Consider the following 13,701-nt stretch of genomic DNA (forward strand, 5'->3'; position numbering starts at 1 on the left):
AGTGGTCTTGGAATGAAGAAGTCCCAGGACTGCCTGAGGAACTTTTCCCACTGCACAGCATCTGGGGGACCGAGCGGCTCTGGCTGGGCTGGAAGGGGAGCCATCAGCAGCACAGCTCACCACACCACAAGAAGGTACAAAGCTGAGTAAAACTGAGGCACTCTCCTCTTGCAGGACACAGCTGCTTCCCGGACTTAGGGAAGTCGCATCAGATGGGAAAACAGCTTCCTACCTGCCTTAGCTGCCTGGCAGTGAAGTGTCCTCAAGGACATGTGGGGCTGTGGGAGACCTGTTTCAGGGCATAGTCCATCTCACACCCCAGGGTCTCCAGCAGCTCCCCTGGAGCAGGCTCCATCCTTCCTTCAGCGGCAGCCATGGCTGGAGGGGGGCAGAGGAGGACAGCACTCCCTCAGTCCCACACACCCCAGCCAGGCAGAGGAGCCAGGCTCCACCTAGCCCTCAGCTAGCCCAGCCCAGTGCTTTCGCTGCTGAAGACTCTTATGGCCATCATCCTCTATGCTAGAGAAAAGGATCAGCCTGCTACGGAGCAATCCTGTACATGCCAAATTCCCATAAGCAGCTCTGCAATCCCCTAGCATACAGGAAGAGGAAGGCGTGCAGTGAGCTGAAAAGAAAGGCCAGAAGCTGGAACTGGAGGGCTAACATCACCCTTTCAGCAGGTGATCAGTAGGAACATACAGGTAAGCCCTTGCCAAACAACAAGAGACTCCATACCCCCCATGCTGCTCCCAGACTGGGTTGCTGCTTCCCCAGTTATGGTCAAAGGAGCTACTAACAGGGCCAGCAGCTGGAAAAAGGATCCATAAGAGCAGCAGGGCTCACAAGTGGAAATGGAACCACCAATTATAGATATGAAATGCAGAAAAAGCAACTATGCAATATTTCTTCTCTTTCGCCACTGTACCTAGGGAGAATTAGGTGCTGGCTCTAAGGAAAGGATGATCAGTCCTTAGTGCAGGAAGGACCATGGCCTCAGGTGGGATGCAGCCCCCAACGGCACCCTGTGCCTTTGCCCCCTGATCATCTATTGGCTGGCTGCAGGCATGGAGCCACTCTACAGCAGATGGGGGAATGCTGTGCCCACAACACCAGCGCACTTGGAAGCCATCAGCTTCTGCCCAGACGGAGAGGGGTCTGGACAATCCCTGCCAGTGGGCTCGTAAAGGGACAATATGAGAGGAAAAGTGTGAGATGAGGCAAGGAAATCAAGCAGTGTGAAATACGAGACCCCCTGCTTTAGGACCAAGCCAAGGAAATGAACTAGGACTCTGGCACCTTGTTTCTTACAAGCACTGTAGAAGCAGTGTGTATGCTGCAAAGCCCTGATAATATTTTGAATTCTGATCCCTCCGAAGCACCAGCATGGGCAACCCCCCTGAGGTTTTATCCTGTGTTCCCAAATTCTGAAAAACACATATAAGGACTGCATCATTGCAGGAGCTGGCAAGGGGAAAGGGAAGAGAATGAAAGGAAAGGAGGGGCAGAGGGAAGGCAGCCTGAGTGCTTCTATCATGGCAATGTTATTGGAAAATGTACCAAGAAGGTCAGGCATGCAACTCACTGGGTTGCCATTACCAGCCCAAAAGCCATCAGAAGGAAGTCTGTGAGCACATAACCCCTATTTTATATATACATTCTTATCCCCCCTCAATGCCTCCAACATCGGAGGTATCCCACTTTATTTCATTGGCAGGTCAGTAAGGATTACTTCTTATATGAAATAATCCCTGGAGCTATCTGTCAAGTAGTGGGACATTCATGATAGGAAGTGAAAACAAATGCGACCTAACTTACTCATGCCCCTGTTTTTATTACAGACTGGGTTTTGTGGGACTGTGCTTTTCTTTGGGATTTTTTTTTCCCTGAAGGCTTGAGCACTGAGCTCAGAAACTAGAATAGGAAAACTTGAGTCACAGCTGAAATGAATGACACAGAAGATTTACTGGTTTGACTCTCCTCTTCCAATAACTTCTATCCTGTTCCCACTGTCATGTGGCTTTGGTATGATTTGCCAGTGCAACATTCCCACACTTCCCAGAGTTGCTTTGTCAGCCCTGCCAAGCAGTAAGAGCCGTTGCCTGAGCCTTCACAGGAGGCTGTGCATTCCTGACGGGCAGAGGAAAGAAGAGAGGCAGGAGCAGGAATGCTGTGGGCAGCCGGCACAGGCCATGAGGCTTGGAGTACATTCCAAAAGCACACTAATGGTCACTGCTGGAGACAAGATATTCGTTAGGGAGAAATTTGTTCTGAATCAGGAAGCAGCTGTTTTTATATTCCAGCGAAACCTGCAGCATTACAGCTCCTGCTGTCCCCATTCTGCGGGAAAGACGGAGGAGAGATTTCAGAATGGAGATGCTCAGGACACTTGAGAGCACCACACAGAACCTCTCTCACCTGAAATGACTTCCAGAAGTAACATGAGTTTCAGACCATCCCTGAAATCTTCCTCTATGTTCTCAATCTGTGTCCCAGCCTTGCGGAGGTGAGAATTACACCATGCTGTAAACGTCTGAAACACAGGAAAGAGAGGCAAAAAAAAAAGCAGTCAGTAATCTTCGAAGAAGCCAAACAACAGTTCACAACCAAAGCAGTGCTGCTAGGCACCACGACACAGATTCAAATGCTCGTTCAGTTATCATCTTTCCAGGCCTTGTCCTTGTGGGGCACAAGTGTTTGTACCTAAATATCCCAAGAAGTTGCAGGGTGTTCCTGTGAAAGATGGAGTCTGAAAGACACAGTCACTTCATGGCTCCAGCATGTCTGATTTTCTGGACAGGTCCCTACATTTTGTGTTTTGTTTAGAATACCTTGAAACCAATTTTAAGGCATGCTAAGTGCTCAGATTGCTAGGGACTCCAGTGGTGCTAGATGACGCATCTTAACATAATATGAAGGAGAAAGGAAAATAGCATTTCAGAACTCATCTCTAGACAGGTGCTTGAACAAAAAAGGACCATTCTTCTATGACCAGCTGTCTCTGGTCTGCTTCATCCCCAGCAAACACTGCAGCCCTTAGACACAGAGAGACAGAGCACCGAGCTCTTCAGTCACATAAACTACATCCCAGTAGGGTCTGTCTTGCAGCCTCTGTTCTCACTGACTCACTTCTAAGCAGACCTCCTTTCCCTTTGTGACTGTCCCCATCATGTAGAGGAGTTCATGTTTTCTGGATAACAGTGCTATCACCCATCTTAGCAGAAGTCCAGGTCCTGGGAAGCATGTAAGTAAACCATTACTTAGCAATGCTACACTCTAGTGCAGTCCCAAACTCCTACTGTTTTGAGAGCCTCTGGCAGAAAAATCACAGCAGCCACCTCAATGACAGAAATCACAGCCACTCTGTAATTAGCAATATCATGCACCACCACCACCACAATAATACCATGAGTTTGAAGTGCAGGAGGGACTGATGCCCAAACTACAATACAGCCAGAGGCATTCTGGCTAAACAAAACTCTTTCCGGAAACACCCTCTGACCTCAAGTGGTGAGGATAAGAGGATCTCTCATATGAGAGAAATTAATTTCACCACAACTGATGACAAGACACATTTTTTGTGGTTGCAATCCATCAGCTCATGTTATGAACCATGGTCAGGTGGGGCACTGACAGGGAAGGGACCATCTCATCCAAGAGATGTGAGAGTAGGGATTGTCTCGAAGGAGCACCACATGAAATGGTATGAAAGATAAATAAATGCTACCACTCGACAGTCAAAATACAAGAAGCAAATGGCACAGCGTGGCATTGTCTTAAATAGGTGAATCAGAGTCCAACCTGGGGACGCAGAAGCTCTTTGACACAAAAGTACTGTTTGAAGGGTAAATGGTAGCAGATAGCTCTTTTAAGGCAGACAGGTTTGTCCAAGTGCTAATGAATGTGTTTCACAATGTTTGAACAGGATACCAAGTGAACCCTTTTCTCTGTACAAACTGATAACCCCTCAATCGCTCTTCAGTAGAAGGGTGAGGTTACTCAAGTAATGAGCAGCTTCAAAAGCTCAGTGCTACCACAAGGAAAGGAGGTCTTTTTTCCTCTCCCAGATGTGCTTCCAGAGCCAATTCAACTCACTGACCCAGCAAAGAATTGTTTACTTTCTTGGGGTAAAGCTAGTCTTCTGCTCAGCAGTGCATGGAGGTAGTTCAGCAGTGTCTTAACAAGCCTCTGCAAGAGAATTTAGCATACATGGGCTAAGCAGGAGGGTGGAGTAGACCACAGCACCCATGCCATCTTGGGCTGTTAGAAAGCCACAGCACAAAGAACTCAGCTGATACTGAGGGATGACATGAAATTTAGAAATGCTTCACCACTGTTTACACCATGTAGAGGATTCCAAAAGAGAGATCATCCCAAATGGCAGAGCATCAGGGCTTTTTCTTATTTGTCTGGAAACTAGGCTGCTTCTATTAACCTGCTCACATTTGTGCCTATGTGACTTCAAATAGCGTAGCAGAATCCTTCCTTGGAAAAAGCACTGCTCAACAGCTGCCGAGCTTCCCACTGCTGTGCTCTGGCCTTGCTCTCCGCTGGGGCTGTGAGATGGAGCAGGATAACAGTGCAGCTGTAAACACTTTCATGGCAATGGCTCTTTGGACGGATACATGTATTGTGAAAGTCTAGGATCTCTTTTTTCAAGATGGCCCGGTTTCCTTCCAGCTTTGGAAGCTTTAAAAAAAGAGTAAGTCATTAAGCACCATTTATTGCTTTTTATTGTTATTCCCCTGAGAAACAAAAGTGGTGTGTTTTTTTGGTTGTGCATCGGAGTTTTGTTTCCCTCCAAAAAAGAGCAGTGTTATTGGAAACTGGGTCCTGCATCCTGAAGTACATCCTTCTCTTCATTCCACTGCCAGTGCTGTATTATGTGAGAAAAGGTTCATTTATTTGGCTTCTTTCTGCAGGCAAGCTCCTTCACTCCTCCAGAGGACCATGAGAGCAGAGATGCTTTCAAATGCTATATCAGCACACACCAAAGCATGAGAGCAAGTTATGTCAGGAAGGTGGTGAATGCCCACGAACCTCTCATATTTGGAAAGCAGACAAAGCAGGGTATCTAGAGCTAGTGACAGGCCCTGAGTGACATTACGAAATCTGCATTGAACTGAGGCAAAAAGCCAACGGGCTGCACTTTAATTTCTTGTATAACTTCTTTGAAGCCGTTAAAGTTTTACTTTCTATCAGCCCAAAACAGAACAAGAAGTTCTGCTTTAAATCATCAGTAATGTTGATATAGCTCAACTTGGCATCTCTTTGCACATTTTGAAGGTTGAAGTGGGCAGCTGGGGCTGCACTTCTAAGAAACAGATGAAATTAAAAGCTAACCACAAACTTCTAAACTTTGCATTATTATAAAGCCTGGCAGAACAACCAGATCAGTCAGGCTCTTATTGCTGCAAGAGTCACCTAGGACTTGGTGGAAAAGTATGTCCCAGAGCCAGCACTCCAACTTCTCTGCTGGAGCCATCTTCACCACATGACAGCCTCAGACGTGCTGAAGTGAGACGACTCTGCAAAACATTGCCACTAACCACCAGTGGCAAAGCTGACACCTCAGCTCCTCAAGGATAAGATTCCTCAAGGACTCCTCCTTCTAGACCATGAAGAGCTAAGTCATAGAGCATGTTGTTCCCACTAGACAACTCCCCAGTGTGCAGACGTTTTCTCAAGGCACCCTTCAGGTCCTACGTAAATTCCAATAAGCATAATACCTTAAGTAGCACAACAGCATATGGGGACAGCAACAACTAGCAACCCAGTGTGGATGAATTAGGCCATTTTGCGAGAGAGCAGGATTACGAATGCTTTTAATAACTGCAGTGGGATTCACAAGCTATATGCTTCACAGACCAATCCAGAACAACATCCATCAAAATGTAATAATCAGAAAACAGATTTATGTTGCATTAGCTGCATACACTGCACAGGAGTAAACTATCTTCTTACTTCAAAGTGCTAAATCAGAAGGAGATTTGACAGACAGGAGAAGGCTGGAGAAGTGCAGCAGGGAAGTTGGGGGGAATCAACAGAAGAAAGGGGAGCTGAAATTTTTTGCTGTCCGCTGGGCCTTGCAATGCTGGCAGTCTTGTTTAGAACCATTTTTACTGCCTTAGCTTCAGCATCTGCACAGGATCCTTTTTGTTATTCTAGGAAACCTACTGAAACCACCCACTCGCCCCATCCACCTTCTGGGCAACACAGCTGCTCCTCCCCACGCCCTGAGTCACTGCTAGCAATGGCAGTCGGCTCGGGGTGCTATGCTGCCTGTCACCAGCAAACAAGCTTTTGGAAGTGGAGAGGGCTGCCGGCTTTCTGGTGCAGGCCCGGCCCTGGAGCGGTCGAAATCAAACCCAAACCAAATCACCTCTGTTTGCTGGGGTGAGGGTAAGGGGCACCCCAGTGCGGAAGGCACAAATGCACTGCCAGGTGGGAAGCACTGGCTCCCAGCGATGAGCTCAACCCACTCCTCTGAGGCAGCAGATGTGCTCCTTGCTGCCTGCAGACACAGAAGCCTAGAGATTACTCCCCTGCTTACCTCTAACTCCCTGTCCCAAAGAGGAGGAAACAAATGCTCTGTTAATCTTGAGGCTTATGGAAATTTCACAGAGCTGGAAAACTACTTACTGTTAAATAATAGCACAAAATCATACCATCAACTGGATTTTCTTCGCGCAAGTCTCACACCATAAATTCTCTATGGCAACTTCACAACAGGTGCAAACGGAGCAGTGTTTCTTGGCCCTTCTATCTTTCCATATACTGTAGTCTTAATTTCATTTTTGGACACAACAGGTTGCCAAGACACCCCTGCAGGTCTGCCTCTTGTTCAGTGCTCACAATGGAGGATGAGAATGCAGGAGTGTGTGTGCATTTGTGTGTACAGGCACACCTTTCTCATCATTGCTCTCTGCATCTCCTGCTGTAATTTGTAGCTTCTTTTTATTACACCTCAGCTTCATCAGCAAGATCCCTGGCACTGAGATGAGCACTTGCTATTTGTGTGCTGCTGCTGTACAAACAGTAGACCTTCATATTCTACCACAATATAACCTGTCAGATGAAAAGAGTAACAAACATTACTAAAAGCAAGTAAATATGATTGACTCTTCTGTGGCCTCAGCATGTGGCAGGTTCACTGCTGAGGTAACCTCTACAAGTCTACGTGCATACCTATTTTAACAAGCATGCACACCCCTTTCTCTGACATGACATGGGGAGCCCCTCCTTCTTCAAAGTTCACCTTATTAACCTTTGCCCAGGCATGAGTTAACTACAAACAGCAGCCAGGTGACTGCTTGAGGCCCTGTAGCTAAAGTTTTAAATAGATATGCTCTTCAGCTAGCTCCTTCCAACTATCTCCCAGTCTTCCCAAATGCAAACCTACGTTTGGTCCTCCCTGTATTACACATCTGCACACAGGTACTCTCTGGTATTCTTTGCCCTTCCCAAACTTTTGCTTTTGTTCCAGAAAGCCAATAACCCTTCCTCTTCACACTGTCCTTTCCAAATTCAGTACCTTTCTGCTAGTACCAAAATGGCTCAGGTGATGTTCCTGAAACCTGGGGAAGCAAGATAGTACATCGACATTTTCAAGTTCAAAGAATTCTTCTGCCTGGAAAGCAGCAATGCCATGGCATCACTCAGGGTGGGTCTAGGGAGCTCTTTGCCTCAAGAAAAGAGTCATAACACACTTCAGCTGCTGAGCAATTTTAGCAATGTAAATGTCAAAGGTACCACAACCACATAAATGACAGATATTAAAATAAAGGGGGGGGGGGGGGTGCAGCGGAGGGAAGTTTTATCTCTTTGTGGCTGTGACAGTGACATTTCAGCTTTATCTGACCCTTCCAGATGCTCTTACCTCCTTGCTAAATCACTCTTCCATGCAGCCCTGCTTTCTGTGGGTGAGTATAAACTTTCTGACACAGCCAAAAGACTGGTATATTTGTGTAACAGGCCTGAAGAAGCTGTAACTGAGTCTGCAGTGCTGCTTGCCTCCTTTCTGACAGGAGAAAGGTTTGCGCTTAAGCAACCAAAGAATTCACTGAAGCACGGCTTCTCCAAAACACCACCACTGCACTCAAAGGGAGGCAGTGTCCACAGCAACCAAGGCACTCTCACTGCTTGTGTGAAAGATGAATTTTGAGCAAGTATTTCAACACAGCTCTGCTGTTCAGATGTGTCCACAAAGGTCTGGCTCCTGTTAAGAAGGGGGTGGTGCTGCTAGCACACAAATCTCGGACCAATAGCATAGTTTTATGTTGTTTGCACATGTGCTCTGTAAAGTGAGGTCTTGAACAAGCTGAAAGCTATGGGTGCTAGCCCAGGCTTTCTTCTAGTGTTGCAGGGGAACTGAGAGGAAGACTCCCTTTCCAGCCACCAGAAAAGAAAGCAGGATATTCAAACAATACCTCATGCACAGCTGGAAAACAAAATCAGTTTACCCAGCTGCAAGTGCTGCTCTTCTGCTAGTTGTGTGTTCAGAGGAGTGCACCTGGGCCTTCTGGCTGCATGGCCAGGCTGCGTTCCCTGCATGGTCCGAAAGCAAACTCCCCGCAGCGCCTCCTTGCTACATCGCCATACATTACAAGACTGCTGAGACAGTCCTAATTCTTGCTGCAAGTTCTACAGCCGATGCCATGCTGCAGAGGATTTTATTTAAATGAAATTATCTGGAACAACGACTGAGGCACTCCGCTAATAACTAATCATTTATTAAGGCAGGCAGAAAACTGCTGCACACATGGCTTTTTTCAAGCAACAGAATTATTAATAAAGCAGTTCCAGCTTGCCCCAAAGTAGGATCCTTTCCACCTTGGTAGTCTGGGAGCTGAATACGCTGTATCAAATAAGGAGAATGCTAACCCACAGCCACCACAAACCTCTCTTGCTCCTTGAACAGACTAGGCCATCATTAGTTTATTAATCAGAAGTTTTTGGACTGAAAGCCATGAAACAAGTCTCAACCATCCAGTCCAAGTTTCCCTGCACTCAGCACTACTTCATTACCAGCATTAAATCCCAGGGTTTCATGTGATTTTCCCCCTCCTGGTGACAGTTTCTGTGGCACCCCTTCTCCAAATCTTCCTTTCACACCTTAAAGCACTTGGAAGAACTGCAGGGATCTCCTGGGAGGCTGCTCATCAGCCTCCCCACACTCAACACAGACCCAAAAGACAGGCTTGGTTGCGGTTTCTTTTCCTGCCCAAGGCTGTGCTAGAAGCTGACGAGGAGGTTCTCAGTTAATTAGGCAGTAATTACAAAGTAATCCTGGATCCTGTCAGCGTCTTGGCACAAGAAAGGTCATGGCTGGACAAGACAGATTACACCAAGTCTAGTGAAAGAAAGATGGGTGCTGAAAGGGCCCTTCATGAAGTGCAACTGTGATGAGATAAGCCAAAACATGGTCTCCTGGCCCAATGAACAGTTTCTGTGCCCACAGGCTGCAAGTGACAGAAGCTTTATACACATACATATTAGTGGTTTTCAGCTGTGATGGGGGAAGTGCAGCCCTACAGCCCTCACCTCTGTATACTACACCTCTTGGTTTACTCCTTGGTGTACTTGGATGTCTGCTAGGATGCCCCAAAATCCTCACAAACAGTTGTCCTTTCCCCACAGAGGAGCTCTAGGGATTAGAGTTCCTCTACTCGGTCCTCATCACAAGTCCAGGGAGCCACCCAAAGTGCCTTTTGTTTGAACTTGAATTAAGAGATCAGCCACCATTTGCCACAACCTCCAAATTCATCTTCTAACCTGAAATACCTCCACTGCACATTGCTTTGCACTTGAGGCCACCTAACAATATTGAAAAGAAGAAAAGAATTTCAGCAATTACTCTCCAAGCCCATTCTCCAGAACATGGGGGGGGTTCAAAGAACTTGGTTAGTGTTCAAGAGTTACACTGTCAGCAGCTGACCTCTAAAGATTTACAGGTGTGATGGTTAACAAGACCAACGCTGCAGAATGAAAAAGCTTTGCTTTCTAATTAAATTGTCCAATTCTCTTAGAAAGGCCAAGGAGTTAAACAGATATTCAGAAGGAACCATTACAAACGCTTACAGCAGCACTATTCCACCAGCTGCACAAAAGGAGTGTAGCACCGCTAGCATCAGTGTTAATGTCTTGTTCTGGTTTAATTGCAGATGTTTAGTTCCAAGTGTGGCTGAAAGACAAAATATAGCCCACGCTGCTTCTGAAGCACTGCAGCCTGAAAATGGGAGGTATCATTACACCGTACTACATGTTACCAGCATCCACTTAAAGAACCATTTGGTGTCTGTGTAAGGAATTACTGAGGGTGAAAAGGAAAATTGTAAGTTTACTTGCATTTCACAACTCCAGAGCACAGACCCTGAAACCTGGAAACACAGAGCTCACTCACTACTTCTTAACCACTTCCCATGACCCATCTCTGCAGTTGAGGATGAGAATAACACCATAGCAGTAACAGCCTCAGCCCTAGTTGTAGCTGCATAATCCAGGCTGGATCCCAGTGGGAATGTGAAGTTCACCTCCAAAGCCTCTCCTTCTCCAGACGAATTAGAAACTGCTGCACAGGGACAATAAATCCTCCTAACAATCAATGCATCCTTCTGGATGACGGTGGTGAATCAGCACATCACTTGCAATAATCACAACTAAATTCAGTGTAGGAGTTTTCATTTTTGTTCAGTAGAACACAGTTCTCAGTGTCTTGCACACTTTCTAGTTTTCCTCTCCTGGAAGACAGGACAAAAAAGAAAAAGACAGAATCCCTTCCACACTGGTTGTCCACTGGTGTGGTAATATCTGCTTTGGAATCAGAACAATCTCTTTTATTAGCTAACAACAGGCTAAAGCGGTGAGGGCAGAAATCTCAATCCAGCATACTTCCTGTCCAACACATGGTAAATACTTGTTCTTTACATTTGTGCCTCTGGAGCCTTTAACTTCGTTACTGCTACAGAGCTGCATCATTTCAGGAAGAATCTGCCTCTGGCATTTGAAAGCTATTGACTATAAAATCAATGAGTCAGCTGGCATTTCAGATCAGCAAAGTGCAAGCTCTCTTTATCCCAGTTACCAGGGAGCACTAATAGCTAGGAACTTACAAGAACTCTTCAGACATGCAAAACGCATGCAGAAAAAAACCCTGCACAAGCAGATCAACCAGCTAGAAGTATAGTCTTTTAGAGCTCATTGTGCAGCTTAGCCTAGTGAGACTCTTCATTACGCTCTTCTCTATCCTATGAAATCAGCTCATAAATGTCAACTTACTTCAAGCTCTCTCATAACAAAAATTAAAACAGAGCTTGTGTCTGCACTTTATATGCTGAGCTTCCCAAATGCTTTATAGCATTTGAAGATATACTGGAAGAAATCATTTTGCTGAGCACTAGAACGCAAGTATTTATGGACTGTAAAGTGGCAACAAACTACTGAAAGTGGTTTGATTCATGGAGGCTGAGCTCCAACTGCTCCGTGCAGGGTTGGGCCAGGACACCAGGATAAAAATCTTCATGAGCATCCTTATGCCCCTGATGTCCGCTCCATCTCACCACCCAAATTCTCAGAGGGTTTATCCAGACCAGTACTTATTTCATGGTAAGGTGTCACCCACTGGGTCCCAGGAAAAGGTTGGAGGGGAAGACAGTGAACATCTAGAACTGCAACATGGATCAGGACATGTGGATCTGCTCCAGCTTTAGCTTGTCTGAGGGCACAGGACTTCTTTCCACCCGAACCAGGTCAGGGAAGTGCCACCCCTCCCGCAGATTCACACTGCTCCACAGGCAGGCATTAACACAACCCCTCTGCTGAAGATGTGTCTTGTGCTTCTGCTCTCAAGGGGCAGGGAGGGGGAAGACTGTATAGGTTCAGAGACAATTGGGACTACCAGGAGCCTTTGTGTCCACCTTGCATAATGCTGTCCTAAGGGGCTGCTTCCTTCAGCTTCCTGGGAAGATTCACAGGTGTTGCTTTTTCTGTGTCTCTTTGGCTGTTTACTCTGCTGATGAAGGGGAAGGGAGGAAGAGGAAGTTACAGCTTAATTTATCAAAGCTTTCTAAATACAGAGGTAAGTAAACAGGTTGGATAATTGAGACAACTTAATGTATTTGCCCACTGCTTTGTATGATGCTACAAAATTGGCACAAAGCGTTGCTCTGAGATTTTCAGGCTGCAGCACTAAAAGGCAGAAAAAACTTGAAATAACCTGGTTTTCTAAAGGATGTTGGCAAGTGTCCTGGCTAAAAGAACCTATAGATGCATTTCAAGTGAGAAAGGGACTCCAAAGCAGTGTTTGGCATGAAGCTCCCAGCAAAGAACAAAGGTACCTGTATCCAACAGTTTCTGAAGGTTACATGGTACAGATGTGCTACACATTTGAGATTCACTCCCGTCACTGGGGACACAAGCTCTTAGCTATAATTTACAGGAAGAAAATAAGACTTTTGAATACATCTGTCCCCTTGGCCATTATCACTGTCCCTGACTCCATATGTTGTCAGTGCTCAGAGCCCTCAAGCTTATTGGCAGCTGCGAAATGCATCACTCCCAGCTCCAGAGATTCACTTTGTAAACAAGGCCTGCAATTATTACGATCATTCACTTGATACTGGATTTTCCAAAAGTAAGAGAACAGCTCCTGGAACAAGATGACTGTGATGCATGTGTACTACCAAAGAAATAAGGGCCCTTGAAGATGGGTAGGGATCTTACTGTACTAGAGACTACACAGACAGGGTGAAAAGCTGCTCTGTGCTCCAAAGCACTTTCAATATGAGACTCAAGAAATGAGAGTGGAGACATTGCATTCCAGAACAAGGCAGGGTTAGTCAGGGTGCTTGGCAGTGGTCTCAGCACACCCACAACCTACCTGTTGTCACATTCTTTACCAAGATCATAGTAAACTAAAGAAGGATTTAATCCAAAGAAAGACTGTCCCTGCCCAAACAAAGCAACAAGCAACAAACAGTTCACAATCCCCACAGAGCTACATAGCTGCTTCTGAACAGCAGCCTCCTATGCAAGACCACGGGAACGATCTCCTTGCACTCTCCAGTGTTTGGTGCCATCACCTTATTCCCAAAAACGTCATTGCGCTGCCATGACACAGTTTGCTGTAGCTTGATCCATGCATTTGGTGCTGGCAGCCTAATTGAAGGGAAGACAACAGAACTGTGGTTGTCTACAGCAGATTACTCCTAAGCAAGAGAGGCAGGACAAACAAGAGCAAGAAAACATTTGTTTGAAAACATAACGAACAGCCAGTTGGCATCAGGGGCTGGTAGAGGCGAGACCTGACATCGCACTGCAGAGAGATAACAAAAATGGGAGAGGCAAAACATGGCCTTGAACACAAAGGCAGGTACCTTATATTTAACAAGGTGAAGAAAGGGGTGCTACTGGAGAGACATGAACTGAAGGGCACGTTTGTAAGTGATGGGTGACAAAAATCATCGCTGCAGCTGTTTGGGTGAGTGTGATTGGATTGTTTCGTGGAAGTCAGGAAAAAAAAAGGTGTTGCTGCTATTCAAACATAAGATAATTAAGAGCCCGTGTGGGAGCTGGATAGGAGATCCATCAGCCATTCTAGAGGGAAACGAAATGTTAGATCAGAGCAGGGAATGTCACATCTATTGTTGGGTGAAAGGATTGAACTGAGCTGGGTATAGACAAGACATTGAATGTTTACATAAAAGC

The 13,701-nt window shown here is 46.0% G+C and overlaps 1 protein-coding gene across 3 annotated transcripts in view; it reads right to left on the bottom strand.

Moving 5' to 3' along the window:
* ACTN1 (actinin alpha 1) overlaps nucleotides 1-13,701 on the bottom strand; it is an 87,437-nt gene that overhangs the window by 42,974 nt on the left and 30,762 nt on the right. For all 3 annotated transcript variants that reach the window (XM_065686736.1, XM_065686735.1, XM_065686737.1), the window contains exon 2: nucleotides 2,416-2,530. In XM_065686736.1, coding sequence (XP_065542808.1) covers nucleotides 2,416-2,530 — 115 coding nt within the window. The remainder of the gene's footprint in view (nucleotides 1-2,415; nucleotides 2,531-13,701) is intronic.

Source organism: Lathamus discolor, chromosome 6, assembly GCF_037157495.1.
Source record: "Lathamus discolor isolate bLatDis1 chromosome 6, bLatDis1.hap1, whole genome shotgun sequence".
Lineage (NCBI taxonomy): Eukaryota > Metazoa > Chordata > Aves > Psittaciformes > Psittacidae > Lathamus > Lathamus discolor.